Here is a 21,137-nt window from a genome sequence, read left to right as displayed (position 1 = left end):
TTAAATACACAATCATCTTCCCAGCACTGAAATGCCCCTTTAAAAACACGAGACACAGGTGCAAATCAGCATATTAGAATGATTTCTGAAGGATCATGTGACTGAAGACTGGAGTAGTGATGCTGAAAATTCATCACAAGAATACATTATATTTTAAAATTATATTTTAATAGAAAATAGTTGATTGTATTGATATTTCAGACTGTTTTACTCTATTTGTGTTATATAAATGCAGTCTTTGTGAGCATAAAATGCTTATTTAAAAAGAAAAAGCTTACTAACCCCAAACTTTTGAACAGTAAGAAACAAGTAGTATAATTTTTGGAAACCTGGGTTCGACGTATTATTACTATACAATACGATTCTATACATATACGACTGTATATGTTAACATAAACGAATGAAATAGGTATAATGAACTAACAATGACCTTTTTTATTACAGTACAATGTTTATGTAAATTTGAATGAACATATGTTACGGAACGTGGTATTTAAGCACATGAAGACGAGGAACTTTAATTACAATACTTTGAAAACAGGGATAAATGTAGGAGTAAATCACACACGCTAACATTAACGAGAACCGACAAACACTAAGGGAGAACTGAAGGCTTATAAGCATGACCAAATAAGGGAACTAATAAGTTGATTAACAAGACACAGGTGAATTAAATGACTAATTAAACAGACTGTGGAAAAATAGGTCACAGAAAAAGAACCAAAAACACAATGAAGGGGGGAACACAGAACATACATGTTACAATATACTAACAACTTCAATAATAAATGCTATGGAAATTGTTGTTCATAGTTTTTTCATAAATACTAATGCATGAACTAACTAATGTTAACGAATTGAACCTTACTTTGAAGTGTTAACATGTATTTTTTTTTGTTTTTTTTTTAAATATAGCATTTTTAAAGATTTTTTTTTTAGTTTTGTAGTGCAATGCATTGGTTGATTTCAACTACTGGCATATTCTGCAACATTTCTCTTTGCTCCTCAGGTCTTGGAGCAGCATTCTAATGGACAATGGAAGGGCTGCATCCATGACAACCGCACAGGAAATGACCGCGTGGGTTACTTTCCGTCCAACATGGTGGAAGTCATCAAAAGGGCAGGTGTGCCATCGCATCGTCACGTGAGCCTTCTAGGATGCCATGTGACACATATGCACATTTTAATACACTTTAAAATGAAGGCCAATCTGAAGCTCATCTACCTGCCACTCAAATGTTCATGTGTGTGTGTGTGTGTGTGTGTGTGTGTGTGTGTGTGTGTGTGTGTGTGTGTTCTGGTGAGTTTGTATTTAGTGCATGCATTTTGCATATATATGTGTGTTTGTGTATTTTTATTGTTGTGTAGATTAGGGATGGACATTTTGTTTATTTCGTCTTCTTGAGTACTCAATTGATAAATCAACCGAGTAGGGACTACACAACACTATTACTATTGGAACAAACCTCTAAGTTTAAGTATAGCACCCACCCCCTTTTTCAGCAGCACTGGATCAGGAAGTATTTTTTCCATTCTTTTTTTCCATAGGGATATTATAAAAGTCTTTGTTAAAGAGTTATAAGCCAGTTATGAACCTGTTTACTTACCAGCTTTAGTGAGGGAAATAACTACAATCGCATGATGCATTGCGAGAAGCATTATTGAATTAAAAACATTGGAGAAACATAAATAATAAAATAAATATTGAGATTTTAACGAGTTTGACAAGGGCCAAATTGATGGCTAGATGACTGGGGATGGCTAGATCTTCAAAACTGCAGCTTTTGTGGGGCGGTCCCGGTCTGCAGTGGTCAGTATCTATCAAAAGTGCTCCAAGGAAGGAACAGTGGTGAACCGCGACAGGCTCATGGGTGGCCAAGGCTCATTGATGCATCTATGTAGCGAAGGCTGGCCCATGTTGTCCGATCAAACAGACGAGCTACTGAAGCTCAAATTGCTCAAGAAGTTAATGCTGGTTCTGATAGAAATGTGTCACAATACACAGTGCAATGCAGTCACGTATGGGCCTGCATAGCCGCAGACCAGTCAGGGTGCCCATGCTGACCCCTGTCCACCACCGAAAGCGCCAGCAGTGGGTATGTGAGCATCAGAACTGGATCATGGAGCAAGGTGGCCTGGTCTGATGAATCACGTTTTCTTTTACATCATGAGAATGGCCGGGTGTGTGTGCGTCGCTTACCAGGGGAACACATGGCTCCAGGATGCACTATGGGAAGAAGGCAAGCCGGCGGAGGCAGTGTGATGCTTTGGGCAATGTTCTGCTGGGAAACCTTGGGTCCTGCCATCCCTGTGGATGTTACTTTGACATGCATCACCTACCTAAGCTTTTCTGCAGACCATGAACACCCTTTCATAGAAGTTCCTGGTGGCTGTGGCCTATTTCAGCAGGATAATGCGCCGTGACACAAAGCAAAAATGGTTCAGGAATGGTTTGAGGAGCACAACGAGTTTGAGGTGTTGACTTGGCCTCTAAATTCCCCAGATCTCAATCCAATCGAGCATCTGTGGGATGTGCTGAACAAACAAGTCTGATCCATGGAGGCCCCACCTCGCAACTTACAGGATTTAAAGGATCTCCTGCTAATATCTTGGTGCCAGATACCACAGCACACCTTCAGGGGTCTAGTGGAGTATGCCTCAATGCTTCAGGGCTGTTTTGGCAGCAAAAAGGGGACCAAGTTTATTGCAAAATAAAAACATACAAGTATTTTGATTACATCATTTGCAGTGTTTCAAGGGAGTGGGCGGAGCTAACAAGATCTTTTGGCGCATGTTGCTTTTTTGACTCTCTGATTGGTGTAATTTTTTGTACAGCACCATGGGTAATGTAGTTTTTACCAGGAATTCTGCTGTTAAACACAATTACAAAAAAAAAAAAGTTGAAATAATGCTGGCTGACGTCTTCATTACATGCAAATACCATTGATTAACAACTCATAGTTTACAGTAGGTCTATCTTTAAAGGTTTATAAGTTATTGTTCAAACTCAATTTTCCTGTGAAAAAAAAGAATGGAGTTTTTGCTTCCGGAACCGGACTGTTACACTCTATTAAACTTCCAAAATGCTATCTGTGCTACTGACATAAATGATACCTCAAATTATAAAGCTTGCTGAACAAAGTGATCAGATGATTGTTTTCCTGAAAGGTTATAACCTTACATTGATGGAGCTGCTGTCTTCTGTGTATTTAGGCTTAGGTTTATTTAAGGTTTGACAAGGCAGGATATTGCAGCAAAAAACCCTGAAATGTGTCAAACATAACACATACTTAGAAACAACCATTATATACCTGGTTTAAAACAAGCTAAAAACCAAGTAAAATTTTAAATACATGAGTACTCAAACCTAATAATAGTGTATTTGTGTGGATGTGTGAGTGGCTGTTCATTCGCTCGATATCAGGGTTGCCAGGTCTGCACAACAAAACCAGCACAATTGCTAAATCAAAACTATCCCTATCACGTCCAAAACTAGCCTGAAAGTGTTGACATGATAAAAACGTGATAACCCACGTTCCTGAGGGTAAAATTGCAGTCAAAAACAACTGTAAAGGTATCCCATTTCCGCAAGAAAATCACAGACTTGGCAACACTGCTCTATATCCAACTGTCCTGCCCTTTATCACCAGTCAAGTGATTCTAATTAGAGGCGTCAGCTTGAAGACATGAAAGCGAGGGAGTGAAAAAGAGGGCAGATGAGAGTGGCTTATCTATCTGTCACTGTTCGGTCTGTTGTCTCTGTGTCCACCTGTACCATCGTTTCCATGCCACCCTTCACTTCCTTTCAACTCGCATCAGTGGATTTACACTTCTGCACATTCTCACATATGCAAACAGGCTTTCACACATTTATGCATGCAGATCAGTGGCGGCTGCTGCTTCTCAAGAGTGAAGAAACAACATCACTTATCGATGTCAATGTGTACTCAGATTGACTTTTTTCTGGTGTTTGTAATTTGCTATTTAAACAAATATTTGAGAGAAGCTTAGCTTCTAGTCAAGATAAAAATGGCAGTGATTAAAAAAAGGGCTGTATATCAAAAGAAAAACAAAATTGCAAAATGTCTTAGTGCGCTGAACAAATCACAAAGGTTATGATTTAATTATATAAATATATGGGCTGCACGTTTCAGAGTGAAGTGCGGCACTGTGTTACACACAAGGAGTTCTTGATCCACGGTTTTTCGTGTCTCGGAGCAGCTCAGTTCGCAGTTTGGGTCGCTTAATGTGCATTTGGGAACACTTCCCAAAATCTTCCCAAACTTGAGAATCACTTATAAACCAGCTGATGTCAACAAAAGATAAGCTTTAAAGGGTTCCTGTGGTTTTCTGTCAGAAATTACTTTTTTTCTCGAATGCCCTTTTTTATAGTGAAATATTACTGTATTATTTCTTATTTTGTTTAATATTTATTATTATTATTATTATTATTATTTTGTAGTCATATCGATATGTAATCACACATAACTTTTCTCATAAACTTTCATTGAAGTCTGAGACCCAAAATAGTGTGTTTAAAGCCTCTTGCTGGATGAACATCACTATTCACATCACTTAAAATCAGTAATACAGGTATGTGCCATAGACTCCCAGTGGGACTCTATTGTCAGTTTGTCCATTAAATCCATTAATTTGTTATAATTTTCTATGTAATTTCTATTTAATATTGCATTGGTGTAGAGTACCTGAAAAAAATTACTTAAAAGTACTAGTAGAAATGACTCCATTACAAGTTACCAAATCCAATGCCATCTGAGTAAAAGTCTTAGGCCTGGTTTCACAAACAGGGCTTTGATTAAGCCAGGATTAGGACTTTGTTTCGAATTAGGGCATTTAAGTGACTTTTATAAACGTGCCTAAGAAAAAAAAAAACATTACTGGTCTGCATCTTGAGACAAAACAATGGCACTGAAATATTTTAAGATAAGTCAGTGCAAGTTGCTTTCAATTGAAACAGGGGATAGAGTATCAAGTATTTTATTCATACTGAATGTAGACTTAAAGATGCTCTAGGCATCAACACATGCCAGTGAAAAGACATGCCTGTGAAAAACAAGAAATAGCTGATTTGTGAGAAGATCACATGTTTATTTTCTAATACCGAAACAAAACTGAACACCTCGTTATTGCAATAAATCAATTGTGGACACACTCAAGCCTCAGTTAAGCTCAAGTGCTCAAAAAGGGCATAAATCAATGTCCCTCAAAAAGGATATTATAATGGATAAATAAAATGAATGATGTTAAGCAAAATTAAATAGTCAAAGCCAGCTGCAGCCACATCCTCATCTCATATATGAAACACCTGCGATTCAGCAACTACCTGTTAATGCACTTGAATTTGCGTAAAGTAGCCTAGCTGACAAGTTGGGGTGAGTAAAGGCAAAACGCACAAGATACACCTTCAATGCCCTGTAGATGACGATATCGCTTATTTTGAATCAGAAATAAACTGCTGCAGAAAAAGTTAGGAGTAATTGCATTACTCATCTAGCCTGACAAGCCAGACCCACATCAAGATGAAACTCACCATTGGCAGGGCTCAATCCGAGGGGCGGGATAAACGGTTGTCGTTCAAATTCCCTCTGCATGCAATTGGATAGCGCCATGGGCGCCAACCAACCAGAGCAAAGAAGAAGGTGAAGCCGAGCTAACGTTAGTTGATAGACTATCCGGTCGGTAAAACTTTGAACATATCTTCTTTTCTTAAGATTGACTTCAGTGCCGTTCTTTGTTCTTTTCTCAATGAAAAGCTTAACTCCAAGTCTTCCAGAGTCGGTGCCAAAGCCGATTCATAAGGCCGCTGTTCATTAGCTTCTTTGTTTACGAGTAGCACGCAGAACCTCCGAAACTCGCCGTCATTATGTTAAGCCCGCCCACTGACTCTACACACGCTGTGATTGGCCTGACCAGAGTTTGGTTTTTCCAGCTCTCAGGTCTACAGAGAGTTGCTAGACTACACTCGTGGCAAAATAAATGTTCTGCCGCTAGGGTGCATCTAGATTTCTAGGCTATTACTCATCACAAATGCATTGGAATAAAGAGTACATATACATACACTATATTGCCAAAAGTTTTGGGTCGTCTGCCTTTACATGAACTTTAATCCCATCCCATTCTTAATCCTTAGGGTTTAATATGGAGTTGGCCCGCCCTTTGCAGCTATAACAGCTTCAACTCTTCTGGGAAGACTTTCCACAAGGTTTAGGAGTGTGTTTATGGAAATTTTTGACCATTCTTCTAGAAGTGCATTTGTGAGGTCAGGCACTGATGTTGGACGAGAAGGCAGTCTCTGCTTGAATTCACTGAGCTCCTGAGAGCGATCCATTCTTTCACAAATGTTTGTAGTAGCGTCTGCATGTCTAGGTGCTTGATTTTATACACCTGTGGCCATGGAAGTGATTGGAACACCTGAATTAAATGATTTGGAGGGGTGTCACAATACTTTTGGCAATATAGTGTATATAAAAAATGCTGTCGAGTAAAGAGTAAAAGTTGATCATTTATACCAGAAAGACTCAGAGGGCAGGCAAACATTTACATAATATTTATTCTATAAAGGATTCACAGATGGTAGCAAGCCACAATGATCCATCACTAGTTATTATTATAGAAACGTTCTTTGGCGTAGGCCCCGTCCTCAATCCAGATCCTGGGGGAAGCAGATTCAGGCAGATCCTGTCTGAAGATGAAGGGGCAGAGCCTATCCCAGACAGATTGACAGGGACCATCCTGGTAGTGGTGGGGAGGATGGAGAGGAACGTCAGCCTCATCAACTGTGAATGCAAAAGAGAAAGTTCAGTACTTATATATGGCAAGTGTCATGCAGTAATTGGCCAGACCTAATAGTTAGAGTCTTCCTGGTAGGACTTACGCTAAAAATATCACAACTTTGATACTTAAAGTAGCCAAGAAGATACTTAAAGCTGCAGTCTGTAACTTTTTTTAGTTGAAAAATCAATTTCTGTCAGGACCACTATCGTCAAAGATGATTGATTGACTATTAGCATATAGTTTGGATTGCCGGTATGGTTCTGTTCTGGGCAGGAACTCCCTGCACATCCATGCAGCCTAGCATGGATAAGAGCAGGGAGAGCAGCAATAACCCCCCTTCGGGTAAACAGAACAGAACGAAACATAATGTATTGCAGATATCATTAATGTTGATATTACATGTACAAAGTGATTCAGGAATTTAGTCTGATTGAAGGGAACAAGAGGAGGAGCTGGGGGTGGAGGAGGGTAATAGGGCTCTGGAGAAATGTGATAGCTGCTGATAGTACTGAGGAGCTATATATATATTTATGTGGTGATAGACGTCACATTCCTATAGGTAGACGTGATCAGCTGACAGAAAGCTGATGCGAGTTTGACTAACGTGACCTGCCAGAACTGACGCTATACGCTTGATTTTTGTCTAGTACATAACCAGCCAGTGTTCAAAACGATCTCCTTACCTTAGCCCAATTCACAACGGTAAGCTTGTAATAATGTGTTATAATTTGAGTGTTACTGGTAGCTTTCCACGGGAAATTTGAGCATACCACTGTTCGTCTTTGCGTCTTTACGTCACGTCTGTATACATAAAGAAGGAGTCCGGCTAGTAGGCTATATCGCATGTGAGGATGCTGCAGGTGGCAGATCATTTATAGCCTTTTCTCACAGCAGCTGGAATAATTCAATTTATAATTTTGATGGCGGATTGAAATCCAAAAAGGTCCAAACGACAATCATCAGTGACAACTGGAGATTCACCCGTAGTCAAAAGCAAAAGATTAGACTGTAGAGAAATTGAAATCTATACTTCTACAGGTTGCGCTAATACACACTAAATACACAGTCCCACGACACTGATGTTGTTAACATTAACAATTCGAGAATAAAGTATAACAATAATAGTAATTTGCACAGTTTGATGTGACATGGGCTAAGCGATCGTTAAATGTAATCACCGTTGGTAGAGCGATTTATTGTAACGCCTTTTTTCTTAGTTGTTCAGATGACATTTTCTGGTGAAAATTCTTATTTTGGTCATACTTCCAAGAAGTAGAATCTGTGATTCCAGAAGTACAGTATCCACACCGGTGCGGTGAAGGAATGACAGCCGCACATACACCTCAAAATATTACATTTAATCTGTGCTGAGGAGCCGTGCCGATGCACAAACCATGGAAAGATGATAATTCCGCAAATCAAACAAGGATGGCGACAAAGAGGCAAAACTTATGGACTGCAGCTTTAAGTACAGTGACTAATTACATTTACTCAAACACTTTACACCATTGCAATAATGAAATGCACCAATATTGAAATGTAACATATACTGATGGATGTTCACATTCCAAAAAATCCGCATTTTCTCCCTTTTCATGCATGAATGTAGTCTGCATGCATAAAACACATAGATCAGCTATAAATTTTGTTTTTTGGGAATGCATTGCATGTTTTGTGAAAATAGTATGCATGAGTATAGTTTTCTTTTGTTCATTTAGTTTTCTAAACTTAAATGTACATAAGTTTTTTGACCTTGCATGTTAACTTACAGGTAAAGCTAAGCTTAGCTATAGAGTTAGATATTTTTGCTTGAACATGTTTTGTTTTGTGTTTCCTTTCCTGTTTTTTTTGTTGTTCTTGTTCTTGTTGTTTGTGTTTTTTTGGTGTCGCCTGTTGTTCTGTTGTACCCAGGTCCCTCGACCCAACAGTATCTTAAGATACAGATCCGTCCGCCAGCAATTGGTTCAGTTGTCATGGTGAACGGTGACTGCTCCCACATTTTTTCTCTGCCCCTCACTCCCCCACCCCCTCCTACCCAACCCCTTACCCATCAGCCCCTCTTCACCTCATTTGGCTATAATATGCCTACCTGCAGCACAATTGGGTATGAACCAGCCTCCTCCTGCTCAGAGGAGCCACAAAAAGAGACAGGTATAAACACACATACACAGTCAGAAAAAATACACATTTACCCATCATAAGTGTATCATATCATATACCTGCATTTTTTGTTTTACTTCATGACCATATTAAGACGGGATGTGAATCTGAATGTCTTTGAGAAAGTTGGATGTGTAACACCAAAAAGTGACAGTATCAGAGATATTTGTGTAAAAAAACATATTTAGAAAATAATCAAGTCCAGGACATATTTCACCCCAAGAAAAAGGGGGAAAATTATGTTTTCCATAAAGAAAATTAAATCATCTTTTTACAGCTGACATTATGTCCATTTAACATATTTCCCCCCAATTCTCTTTACAATATTCTCTTTTTATCTAGTGCAAAAATGCTCATAATTATTTTGAAAAATAATCTAAATATATATTAAATACACCACAATTCAAAGGTTTATTTTTTAAAGAAATTAATACTTTTATTCAGCAAGGCTAAATTAAATTGATCAAAAGTGACAGTCATTTTTTTTTACATTATTTAAAATATATATAGGCTATTTCAAATAAATGCTGTTCTTTTGAACATTCTATTCAATAAAGAATCCTGAAAAATGTATCACAGTTTCCACAAAAAATATTAAGCAGAATTATTTTCAACATTAATAATAAAAACAGATCTAAAGCACGCACATCACTGACAAAAAAATGCTCAAGATTGGGTGCTCGACAAAAATAAAAGAAAAAATAACAATAATACAAGAAAAAAAGAAAAAAGTCCATTATTACATTGTTTTAAAATAACACCCCCCCCCCAACATTTATAATAAGATGTTTCTTCAGCACCTACCCAGTATATAATTGATGAAGTATCATGTATACTCAGTAGTGTATGCCTTTTTATGCATATTTAAATAAAACAAATTGTACTGCAGTACTTTTTTCTGTAATACTGCATAAATTACTATATTACAGTCGTGAAAATCTTTTTTTGTGACATAAAATTTCACAGCTAACTAAGGTTTTATAATTCATTCAAGGGGTCTGAATATTTTTTGGTACTGTATTTACAAACCAAACATACTTTTTCATCAGCAAAGATCCCATATTACTATTTGATATGCTACAGTCCATTTGAACTGCCCCAAATGATCCCTTTGCTATCTGTTCCCTCTGTGTGTTTCTGTTTTTGCCAGTTAGGAATTTGCAAAACAATGTATTTCATTCTTACCTCACTATGTTTGTGTGTCTGTGTGATATCTTTCAGGCTCGAGGGGATCCGTTTCCAGCCCTCATGGTTCTCCAACCCTCAGCGGCCAGCAGAGCAGCGCAAATGAGGAGATTTGGGTACTGAGAAAACCTTTAGCTGGTAAATACACCGTTTTTCAATGGACAGTTCATGTGACGTGAGCAGCGCTCTGTTGCGTGATATGCTGTACTTTATCTAAAACTATTTTTATTTATGTTTATTATGTTTGCAGCTTTTATGGTCTCATATTAATTGCGAGACTACATGGAATATTTACACGTTTAAAAATATACACTACCGTTCAAAAAAATGTCAATGTTTTTGAAAGAAGTCTCTTCTGGTCACCCAGGATGCATTTATTTGATCAAAAATTCCTCCTGTCTTCAGTGTCACATGATCCTAATACCCAATAATATGCTTGAATGTTTTGAAATGAATGCAACTACAAATAAGATTTGATTGTTACAACAGAAGATCCAAAAACTTTACCTTATACATTCATATAAATTCAAAGAAGTTTGTTATTTGTCAAAAACCTAAATACAGATACACTTTATTTCGATAGTCCACTTTTTCTACTAACTATAAGTAACTTTGCAACTACATGTCAACTAACCCTCATTCATTTGCAACTGTCAACTAACTCTTATTAATTTGCAACTATATGTCAATTAACTCTCATTGGAGCAATAGAAGACTGTTAGGTTAGAGTTAAGGTTAGTAGATTAAAGGGTTAGTTCACCCAAAAATGAAAATTCTGTCATTAATTACTCACCCTCATGTCGTTCGACACCCGTAAGACCTCTGTTCATCTTCGGAACACAAATGAAGATATTTTTGTTGAAAGCTGATGGCTGAGAAAGGCTTCAGATAGGCCTCCATTGGCATTCAGTACATTTATACTCCCATGACCCATAAAAGGCACTTAAAACGTTGTTACAAAGTCCATCTCACCACAGTGGCTCTACAATAATTTTACGATGCGACGACAATAGTTTTTGTGCGCAAAAAAAAATCAAAATAACACCTTTATCCAGCTTGTTATTGTCTTCCGTGTGTGCCTCCACGACGCATGCGCGAGAATATGACGCAGATCCGGCATTCGGACATATGACCCAGAAGCGATTTGTTTACAAGCAGAGGAAGACGCGCCGTATCTAAGCTGTTGGATTCTACATTGATCGTGCTTTAGGTTTCAGCGTAGTTCTCAAAATGGGGCTTAAGTGTGCATTTCATGGATTCCCAAACGCTTGTGCTACGTCATATTCTCGCGCATGCGTCGTGGAGGCACACACGGAAGGCAATAACAAGCTGGATAAAGGTGTTATTTTGGTATTATATAAGGTATTATTTACTATTGTCGTCGCATCGTAAAATTATTGTAGAGCCACTGTGGTGAGATGGACTTTGTAACGACGTTTTAAGTGCCTTTTATTGGTCTTGGGAGTATAAGTGTACTGAATGCCAATGGAGGCCTATCTGAAGCCTTTCTCAGCCATCAGCTTTCAACAAAAATATCTTCATTTGTGTTCCGAATATGAACGGAGGTCTTACGGGTGTCGAACGACATGAGGGTGAGTAATTAATGACAGAATTTTCATTTTGGGGTGAACTAACCCTTTAAGTTGACATGTACTTGCAGAGCGGCCCCACTTTATATTGGGTGGCCTTAACTACTATGTACTTACATCAAAAATAAGTACAATGTACTTACTGTGTTTATATTGTATTGCAAAACACTTTTGCTGATATTGAGGTGGGATACGGGTAGGGTTAGGGACAGGTGTGGTGTGGGTAAGTTTAAGGGAAGGGTTAGGTGTAAGGGAAGTGTCAGCAGTATAATTATAAATGTAACTACAGAAATTAATTACAGATGTAATTACATACAGGTATATTTAAAAATGTAAGTACAATGTAAAGACATGTATGTACACAATAAGTGCATTGTATCAAATTATTAATTAAAATGTTAGTACATAGTAGTTAAGGCCACCTAATATAAAGTGGGTCCTGCAGAGCTACTTATAGTGAGAAGAAAGTCTGTTTGGGGAATATCAAAATAAAGTGTAGCAGATATTAAAGGGATAGTTCACTCAAAAATGAAAATTATCCCATAATTGACTTCGTCTTTCAGACAAATACAATCAGATTTATATTAAAAAATGTTCTGGCTAATCCAAGCTTTATAATGGCAGCGAAAGGCAGCCCAAAATTTGAAGACCAAAAAAGTGCATCTATCCATTATAAAAGTACTCCACACGGCTCTGGGGGGTAAATAAAAGCCTTCTGAAGCGAATTGATGGGTTTTTGTAAGGTATATGCCTGATGAGGGTCAGTAGACCAAAACGTTGCTAATAAAAAGTTTTAATATTTTTGCAAGTACTGATAGTGTGCGGGATTTCCCTTTATTCGTTGGGTTTTTGTAAGTAAAATATAAATATTTAAAACTTTATAAAGTAAAATATCTAGCTTCCGTCAGTTACCCCTTTTTCGTAAGTTGAATACAGTCTGGCGGTGTACTATCAAATTAAAACATATTCACATACATGGACATACTCAGTGGTTTTTATTTCTGGTTTCTTGCATGATAACTCGCCAACTCACCAGCAGGGGGCAGCACAGGCAGTATGGGCAGCACAGGCAGTCTGACCAGTGGACGTTCATCTACTAGCGGACAAAGCAGTAATGCCAATGCTCACCTCACCAACTCACCAGCGCCCGTGCCGACCACCCCCACACACTCACCTGGAGTTAACCCGCATGGCCTCAATGTGCCGGGACTGCATGCTCAGGCCGAGGGCGTGAAGGTGCGGCGCACACAAAGACCATAGATGCACATGAGGACAGATGTGTAAATTCTCTCTTTGTCTGTCTTTCTCTCTATTTCTCACATTACTGATCATGTATGTGTGCATTTGTGTGTGTGTGTGTTTTAGCTGTTGGCCACGGTGCTGTCCCAGTCAGCCAAAGCAAAAGAACATCTTATGGACCAATCACAGACTTTAGATCCTAATTCAGGTACTACGATATGTATCCCAACATACTCAGAACTAACTTCACTTTTCTATTTTTTCTATACACAATTACTGGTGTCCAGGTGAATTTTAAGGGATGTATGAAGCCAGTAAAACAGCAAAGCAATCTATTGATTTATAGTGTGTTTGTGCTTTGTTTCTTTATAATAAATGCTCTTGATATTTCACTATAAATAGCTTGTTTTGGGCCGTTGTAATTTGTATGCATTTAAAGCCCTACTTACGTTCAAATATCAGACTGATCTTAGAATACAGGTTTGTCTCATATGTCTCATTTGTACACATCTCATATGTCTATTGTTCTATGCCTCGAGATGTTTTAATGAGCCCACGTGTATTCAAAGCCCTGGTAAGTAAAATATGAAATGTTATTTGTTTTACATTTTATTTACCTTTTTGCTATAGTGTCATCTCAGCGCACTCAGAGTGCATCTGCTGCCCCACGTCAGCAAAAGAAGAAACCCTTTGTGGATCCATTGCTGCAGAGGAAAGATGAAGCTTCAGCTGAAACCAAGGCAAGTGTGTGTGTGTGGTGGCCCAGATTTGTGTCTATATTTGTTTCTTGTATGGTCAGATACTTGCTGGGTTGGTGTTTTAATGAGAATGACTATTGTAAATATAAAAGTAAAGCTTGATTAATAACTTAATCAAGTTTAAAAGTTTGGGTTTGATAAGATTTTTAAAATATATAGATATTTTTTTTAAATACATAAAGTATTGTGTGCTCACCAGGTCTCAATTTATTTGTTCAAAAATACAGTAAAAGCAGTAATATTTTGAAAGATTATTACAATTTAAAATAGTTTTCTAATTGGATATATTTTTATATGTAATTTTAATCCTGTGATGGCAAAGCTAGAATTTTCAGCATCATTTCTGTTATCAGTGTCACATGATCCTTCAGAAATCCTTCTATTCTGATTGATTTCTTATTATTATCAATGTTAAAAGAAGTTTGTGGAAACCATGTTACATTTTGTTAGGATTCTTTGATGAATAGAAGGTCACTTATTTGAAATAGAAATCTTTTGTAACATTATAAATGCTGTGATGGCTCGTCAGGGGAGGCACAGCCTACCCACAATTTTGAGGTGAAAATGGCAGAAGGATGATTTAATGTTGCTAAAAAAATTCCCAGTTATGTATTTCATATCATGCCTCAGAATGTGTATTTTGTGTTTGTAATTTCACCTCTGTAACAACATAAAATATAACTGAAGTCGGAAGTGCCGAATCTGCCGATGGAATTAGAAAGAAAGGCAAATCCATAGCCAGAGACTTTATCTCCGTTGGTGAAATAAATAGCCAATCACCATTGAGTATTTCACTTTCAGCAGGTAGAGTGTGCTAAGAAAAAATACAATACAGAGGAGGCTAGTCTCCCTTGGTATATCAACCAATCATCGTAGAGACGTAACTTACGTGATAGTTTGAACTGCTACCACTGATAATGTACAAACTACCTTAATTATGGAGAGTAGAGATATTGAATATTGATGACCAACAAATTTACCAAGCTACCATTCGAACAGCAGCAAGAAATTCCATGCCTTGTTGGATATACTACAGGAGTTTTCAAACTTTATGATGCCAAGGACCCCCAAATATGATGAGCCTTTATGAGGGACCCCTTCCTAAAATCCATCTATTTTTATGCACGAAAAAACATTTAAACTGTAAAATTAATAGTACGTCTGACATTATAAATACAACATATTGTTTCCCAACTTAAATTGGCTATTGATGTTGGATGTATAAACCTGAAGAAGAACATTTTCAATTAAAATCATTTGTATAAGCAACTTTCACAATAAATGTATGCAAGCAGCGTATGTACTGTGTTAAGAAAACTGCCTTACAACCCCAGTGAGCGAGATAAAGGGGACTATAGTGAGAAAAACTCACTAAAGATACAAAGCAAACATATACAATTCTTCAATGTATACTGCAAGAAAGGAGAGAAACATGAAACAGAAATGAAACAGTTAGAATATTCAGCAGACTTTATCCATTTTTGTCTTTTTATTCTCTGAAATTTTCTGGGGACCCCTTAGAACATTCTGGAGGACCCCTGGGGGTCCCCGGACCCCAGTTTGAAAACATCTGCTATAGACTACAGCAATCCGTTTCCCTAAATGGCCGAACGTGCTGTTTTAACACAGACATTTAAATGGACAGATAGCTTTTTGCTTCAAGTGATAGGCTAGGTAAGCAAAATTATAATTATTTTGTCTTGCTGTATGTCGTTGTCTTTATATTTTCTGCCTAAAGGGACAAAAAAAAAGCCATTTTAAAGCAGTTAAGCAAACAAACAAACAAAACAAATGCTTGTGCCTCCTCTATTTTAAAACCCTCCAGCTGCCACTGCATTATAAATGTATTTACTGTCACTTGTGCATGACATCCCAGGGTGTAAGGGTTACCATATTCATATATCAGGGTTTACGTGAAAGTGTTTAAAAGATTATGTCCAAAAATATGCCCCAAAACTACAGTCTTTGTATTACTATGGTATGTTTTGGTTAGTGAAATATGATTTTTGTTGCAAGAATATTATTTGCTGCCACACAGTGGTTATAGTGTGAACTACCTGACACACTTTCATATCAAGACTTGGATCATGACGGTCAAAGCAATACCTGAATTATTGATGCGTTTCCGTCTTTCCCTGCCATACTGTGTGTGTGTGTGTCTGTGTGTGTGTGTTGTAGAGCTCAGAGGCTGTTGTTGAATGGCTCACTACTGCACAGCTGCAATTCTACACAGCAAACTTTCTCACGGCTGGTTATGACCTGCAGACCATCAGCAGAATGACACCAGAGGTAACACAAACAATATTATATACAATATATATTCAAAGTAATAAATTGATCAATTGTTTCATTCTATATTTAGAATAATTAATTTATTCATTTCTTTATTTTTCTGTTATATTGTACCACCATAAATCGCTGCCATCTTTCAAAATAGAGTGGCCTTAAAAAGTATTTTATGCTTAAAATACACCGATCAGGTATATTGTCATCTTGAAATTCCTAATATTGTGTTGGTCCCCCTTTGGCTGCCAAAACAGCCCTGACCTGTTGAGACATGGACTCCACTAGACCCCAGAAGGTGTGCTGTGGTATCTGACACCAAGATGTTAGCAGTATATCCTTAAGTCCTGTAAGTTGCAAGGTGGGGCCTCCATGGATTTTTGGAATAGTTTTGCAACTATTTTTGGCCAAGGACACGATAGTGCTGTCGGACCAATGTTTGCTGGGATAGTGCATCCTGGTGCCATGTGTTCCCCAGATAAGCGATGCACGTGTACCCGGCCATCCACGTGATGTAAAAGAAAACGTGATTCATCAGACCAGACCACCTTCTTCAATTGCTCCGTGGTCCAGTTCTGATGCTCATGTGACCACTGTTGGTGATTTCGGCAGTGGACAGGGGTCAGCCTGACTGGTCCCCATATGCAACAAACTGCAATGCATTGTGTATTCTGACACCATTCTATCAGAACCAGCATTAAATTTTTGAGAAATTTGAGCTACAGTGGCTCATCTGTTTGATCGGACCACACGGACCAGTCTTCACTCCCCACGTGCATCAATGAGCCATGGCCACCCATGACCATGTCGCCGATTCACCACTGTTCCTTCCTTGGATCACTTTTGATAGATATTAAAGGGTTAGTTCACCCAAAAATGAAAATTCTGTCATTAATTACTTACCCTCATGTCGTTCGACACCCATCAGACCTCCGTTCATCTTCGGAACAGAAATTAAGATATTTTAGTTGATGGCTGATGGCTCTGAAAGTCCTCCATTGGCTCAATGGCACTTTACACTCTCAAGACCCTTAAGGTACTAAAGACGTCGTTACAAAGTCCATCTCACTACAGTGGTTCTAAAATAACTTTATGAATCGGCGACAATAGTTTTTGTGCGCTCAAAACTTTACTCTTACCCATTTTTCCTGCTTCTAACACATCAACATTGAGGACAAAATGTTTTCTTGCTGCCTAATATATCCCACCCACTAACAGGTGCCATGATGAAGAGATAATCAGTGTTATTCACTTCACCTATGTTATGCCTGATCGGTGTATATCATTATATATATGTTATATATGTTCAAATTGTTTTTGGGGCCACTGTACATTATAGTTATAGTCAGAACAGTCAGATACATAACACATTTTTGCAAATAGTTCTTCAACTTATGCTATTATATATTCACATTTTTCAACAGTTTTTTTGAGCTGTATGTGTGTGTGTGTGTGTGTGTGTGTGTGTGTGTGTGTGTGTGTGTGTGTGTGTGTGTGTGTGTGTGTGTGTGTGTACCCCACAGGACCTAACTGCTATTGGGGTGACAAAACCAGGGCACAGGAAGAAAATGCTTTCAGAGATCAGCAAAATGAGCATCCCAGACTGGATTCCTCAAGAGAAACCTGTAAGAGAAATAAAATTGGGTTACGAAAGTCTGGAACTCAGAATATAATTTATAACTATTATTAAAAATAAAAAAAAATAAATAAAAAAAAATGTTTATTATGGTGAAAAAATTGAATTTAATGTAAAATGAATAAGAAATATTTATGATACTGTACTATTTCTGTTTCACATCAAATAAGCAAATTTGTGAAGTTATAGTGTAGAACATAATTATCAGGTTTTATGGAGTCGTTGATGCAAAAGAAGAACGAATCAATTCCGAAATGTATTTACATTTTTTATATAAAGAGTTTTGCTGATTATTTAATTTCTACTTATACTACTAAATAAAAACAAACAATTTGAAAAGTCAAAATTTGTATTTATAGACATGTACAAATACAACTTTTAAACTTAATGTTCATATTGGTTAATAAATATCTGTGTGACCTTATAGTCCAGTCTGGCTGAGTGGCTCTCTGCAATTGGTCTGAATCAATACTACCAGACTCTGGTTCAGAACGGCTATGACAACATGGACTTCATTAGTGATATTACTCTGGAGGACCTAAAGGAGATTGGCATCACTAAACTAGGTATGTATACTACACATACGTATACTACACATAAACATATTTGATCAAGCAGCTTCACCAACTACATTTTGCTATTAAACACCACGAGGAAGAAGAGGACATTTGAACGAGTGTTCAACGAGTGCACAGAAATAGATTACGTTAGATATTAGATAGTCATAAAGAAAATAAATGTCCCTTTTTGATCTCTGTGGTGGCATTAGAAATTTCAAGATGAAACTGACACACCTCTTCCATTAGCACTTTACTTAAAGCCACTATATGTAATTTTTCGCCGCTATAGGTCGCTTATTCAAAACAAAGGCGTAGCTTGATGACGCCTTGATTTCGCGGAGCTTTTATTATGCCGCAGACGACCGCTTCCGCTTCTTCCGCTCAAGGGTATTTGGGGTAAGGACGCAGAGCTGTTTTATTATATAAGATACATGTGTTGAAAAGTTATGTTATAATGCTACTCTGTGCGTTCGCTCGGCGGCTACTATGAAACACTTGTTGTGCACTGCAGTAAGTTAGATCGATATTAGGCATGGTAAAATATGGTACAAACAGTTGCTCACCTGTCTAATAAAATGCATAGTATGTTAAAGCGTCATTGGTGTTTCCATGGTTTCTACAAAATAAAACCAGAAATCGAGGGCAACGTGGGTATGATGTCATTGATAGGCAACACACAGACACTTCCGTGTCCTGGTAAAAAAAGGCTTATTTCTCTGGATTTAAACTGGAAACATTTGGGATAGTGTAAGTACACAAGTCAACAAAATATATATAATTTTTCTAGTGGTAAAACAACATGACTACACTGATCAACCACCACCATGAAAATTCATGCTGATATTTTCAGCAGGAAAAAATACAGGTAAAACTTCACAAACAAACTAACTGTCCACCCTTTTCTTTCCCACCAAGGGCACCAGAAGAAGTTGAATTTAGCCGTCAAACGAGTGAGTGAATCTCCAGAAGCAGACATTCCCACCAAGGAGAGCCAGATAGAAGAAATCACAGAGTCAAAACAAGCATTAGAGACCAGCACAGAACCAGATGTGAACACCCCTTCTGTTCGAATACGCAAAAGAACAGAAGGCCGTGTCTCTCCAAGGCACAGCACCCATGGCCGAGGCATACAACGATCTAATGCCCCTCCTCCTCTAAGAAAACCTGGCTCAATTGAGAGTCCCACCCCAACACCTCCACAAACCCCTACTAAAGGCAGAACCTCATCTTCTGCTTCAAATTCTCCTTCACACATCCATTCATCCCCACTAAAAACACAGAGCAGGGCCAGAGGGCCTTGTGACTCTCCCCGCTCACATGCTCACGCTCGTACCGTTCCATTACTTTGCCTACCACTTGAAGGAGAATCTGAAGAGGGCAATGGTCAAACTCCATCCCAGCCAAGACGTGGACAGTATATCGTTACTGATGCTGAGCATGACTTACCCATGCCAGACTCCTCTGTGAAATACGCGACACTAGGTGGACATAGGGTAACTCCCAGCAGTTCAGCAAAAGCCTCTGGTGAAACCCTTGACATCAGCAGTGTCAATCGCAGTCAGTCATTTGCTACAGCTCGGCCTCGCAGACGGACTCGTCCTCCAACTCCACCAAAACGCTCGTGCTCTTCCATTTCCACTGGTAACCTGGCTGATGAGGCTGTGGCTGATGATGTGAGGTCTAGCGAAAATAGGGCTAACAATTTGCTACTCAATGTGACATACAGGGAGCGCAGACGTAGCGATTGTGGAATTGCCTCTGAAAAAACTTCATCTGGGGGCAGCGTTAGAGACATTGCTGCCATGCTTGAAATGTCCAATCTTGGAAGCAGTGGTAAAGGAAGTGGTTATTTGCAGGTAATTAAACGTTACTCTCAAAATAAAACAAACATTCTGTGGTCAACTTTAAGATTTAGAGCAATTATTACTATTTTGAAAAAAATATTTCAATCTACCTGACAGAGTTGTCCCTATTTACTTTCTTTAAAAGTTCCTGGTCTCATTTTTATGAGTTAAATAGCACTGTTTTACGTATGCTTACACATGTATAGATGGCTAACTGAGTTTGATGTTTTACCTGTTCTCTAGGCAAGCCAAAACCTCCTGCGGCAGAACCGTGAAGTTCTGAATTCCGATGCAGATAGTCGCCGCCGCACAATCAGTGAATTTTATGACTCTCAAAAGCAGCACGACAGTGATGTACAAGAGGCTGAGTTGAGCCGAGCCATGCAGGACATCGCACATCATGGACCAGCACATTGTGAATCCCACCCAATTAAACAGGCCCCTGAGCCGCGTCCACGTTCCATGATTACTCATCTGGAAGGGGTTGTTTCTTCTCTGCCACAAGAGGAGTGGTCACGGATGGATGCCACAGCAACTTTGAGAAGACCACGACCACCACATTACTCAGATGGTGAACATTTTAACCTGACAGAAACTAGTACGATAAAGCGAAGGCCCAAAGCATTGGCTCCACCACAGAGTAACGGCACTGAGGGAGATGGGCCAGAGAACTTTCGGAGAAGACCTGTATCAGAAGCTTGTATTGGAGATGGTGGTAGGGAGGAAGAACTGCAACACGACGGCTTTAGCTCTCTTCCCAGACAAATACTGAAACCCCCAGTTTCACCTAAACCAGCAATGGCCCTTCGAAAACTCGATCCCCCAACTCCTTCAAGGAGGGTTCCATTACCTGGACCAGAAGGTCAACATAGTCCAGGTAAGAATGTTATCTATGAGGTCATTGTGTTGCTCATATTATCTTACCCTTTGTCCTGCAAACTGGTATATTCGTAGCAAACTATCAAGCAAGCATAAATCAGCCTAGCAAGCCAACATAGAAATTCATGCATGCATGGGTATTTTTAGACAGCAGTTCAAGGAAACCAGGTCTCTTCTTAGCTTGATGGCAACAGAGACCTTCCTGATTT

The 21,137-nt window shown here is 38.5% G+C and overlaps 1 protein-coding gene across 3 annotated transcripts in view; it reads left to right on the top strand.

Moving 5' to 3' along the window:
- LOC307123470 (caskin-1) overlaps nt 1-21,137 on the top strand; it is an 81,765-nt gene that overhangs the window by 57,712 nt on the left and 2,916 nt on the right. The window contains exons 10-19 of one of the 3 annotated variants that reach the window (XM_079812004.1): nt 1,010-1,124; nt 10,177-10,278; nt 12,769-12,965; nt 13,095-13,176; nt 13,599-13,708; nt 15,905-16,015; nt 17,533-17,634; nt 18,073-18,211; nt 19,121-20,061; nt 20,293-20,926. In XM_079812004.1, coding sequence (XP_079668130.1) covers nt 1,010-1,124; nt 10,177-10,278; nt 12,769-12,965; nt 13,095-13,176; nt 13,599-13,708; nt 15,905-16,015; nt 17,533-17,634; nt 18,073-18,211; nt 19,121-20,061; nt 20,293-20,926 — 2,533 coding nt within the window. Of the gene's footprint in view, nt 1-1,009; nt 1,125-8,632; nt 8,947-10,176; nt 10,279-12,765; nt 12,966-13,094; nt 13,177-13,598; nt 13,709-15,904; nt 16,016-17,532; nt 17,635-18,072; nt 18,212-19,120; nt 20,062-20,292; nt 20,927-21,137 lie in introns of those variants that run through there. The other 2 variants (XM_079812003.1, XM_079812005.1) reach the window with 2 other exon arrangements.

The sequence above is a fragment of the Gobio gobio genome, assembly GCF_949357685.1.
Source record: "Gobio gobio genome assembly, chromosome: 3".
NCBI lineage: Eukaryota > Metazoa > Chordata > Actinopteri > Cypriniformes > Gobionidae > Gobio > Gobio gobio.
The sequence above is the reverse complement of the archived record's forward strand: the minus strand, read 5'-3'. Positions and strand labels throughout refer to the sequence as shown.